The 1,384-nt window shown below is 39.5% G+C and overlaps 1 protein-coding gene across 1 annotated transcript; it reads right to left on the bottom strand.

The window, feature by feature from the left end:
• Positions 1 to 10: 10 nt before the first annotated feature.
• Positions 11 to 1,341, bottom strand: LOC111669850 (vitellogenin-like; the record flags this gene model as incomplete). The annotated part of the gene is made up of 6 exons (XM_087178470.1): positions 1,205 to 1,341; positions 984 to 1,119; positions 764 to 887; positions 493 to 673; positions 313 to 407; positions 11 to 123 (listed from the first exon to the last, which is right to left on the bottom strand). Coding segments are annotated over exons 1-6 (750 nt in total), but the record flags the coding sequence as incomplete, so codon positions are not given.
• Between the last annotated feature and the right edge of the window lie 43 nt (positions 1,342 to 1,384).

Raw genomic sequence — 1,384 nt, 5'->3', positions numbered from 1 at the left:
AATTGCCCACAATTAATGTTAGATTTACCTTCCATGAGTTCTTGTCAAAGTAGACTTCATGAAGACCATGGCTGGGAGCGAACACAGAGATGCCTTCACCCTTTGGTCTTATCTGGATTTTAGCTGTAAGACAAAAAACATTTCATAATCATTTACTTGAAGCAATTTAAATTCAGTACATACAAGGGATTTGACGAAATTTTCAGCTCCAACAGAACCATGTTTTATCGATGATTTGTAGCATGATTTGTTTTGCAATATTAAATTACATATTGCTGAGATTTTGATTGGCAAATTAATATTTACAGAAACCTGTTGGATGCTGGTATGGCAGGTTGTTGATGGGTATTTCCATTCCATTGACCTTCACAATCACGTCAGTGTTCTTCGGGTACATGTCAATATCACTACAAGTGCAGAAATGAAAATGTTTAATTTAGTTTTGTCAACTTGTGGATGAAAGTCACTTAATTGTTTTTAATCAGCACTCACATGTCAGCAATCTTGACATTGATATGGTTCTGTTCAATGTGATCCTTCTTCAGCAGAACCATGAATTTCAGCTCATTGGTGCAATCCTGTGCCAGAACTTGGTAGCAAGACAGAGGCATCTCGTTCTTGTATCTCCTCTTGTTGAATGTGGTCAGTGTGTCTCTGGTGAAGGTGCATTCAGCTGTGAAAAAAAGGAAAAGTTAAATCTTTTGCACATAGTCAAAAGTAACTGCCAATACAATTCATGTTGAATAATAAGGTCAGCCATTACCTGCGCCAGCCTTGGCAAACAAGTAGTGGACTTTATCAGCCAAGTCATCGAAGGGTGTGAGACCTGTGACTTCCTCAAGTGGCAGAGTGATGGGAAGATGCAAAGCCAGCTTATAGACAGTACGCTGTAGATGGAAAAATTCATAATTATTAGAAATAAGTTAAATATATTAAAATAAATAGGCACTCACATTTTGTTAGAACGACTTGATTATTAATACCTCTGGTGTTTTCCAAATGAGGTCAAGTGTCTTATCAGATGTGGCAACCACAGTAAATGAAAGCTGCTTGGCGCTGTTTTCATCCTTTTCTTTAATCAAGCCAGCCAGCATGGAAGCAGGAATGTAGTCATACACCCTTGAAAAGAAATTTACAAATATAATTTGACATAGTCCATATTGCATGTAAGTAGGCTAAAGACAGTTTGTATGAAGTTCCGCACTTCTTTGCGTAGCGTTTCAGGGCAGAAGGTAGTTCATTCCAGGCCACTCTGAAGCGAGCTGCAGGGCTTGGACCAACAAGACCAGTCTCGGCTGTGATCATGGTGTCGTACTGCTTGCATTCTGCTCCCCAGCCGATTTTGGCCTATCAAGAAACAGTACAGGTGGCGATAAGGCAACTG

This window comes from Seriola lalandi, unplaced genomic scaffold (assembly GCF_002814215.2).
Source record: "Seriola lalandi dorsalis isolate HSWRI2012SDOR001 ecotype SW California unplaced genomic scaffold, Sedor1 jcf7180002005242, whole genome shotgun sequence".
NCBI lineage: Eukaryota > Metazoa > Chordata > Actinopteri > Carangiformes > Carangidae > Seriola > Seriola lalandi.
This window is presented reverse-complemented; position numbering and strand designations above follow the sequence as displayed.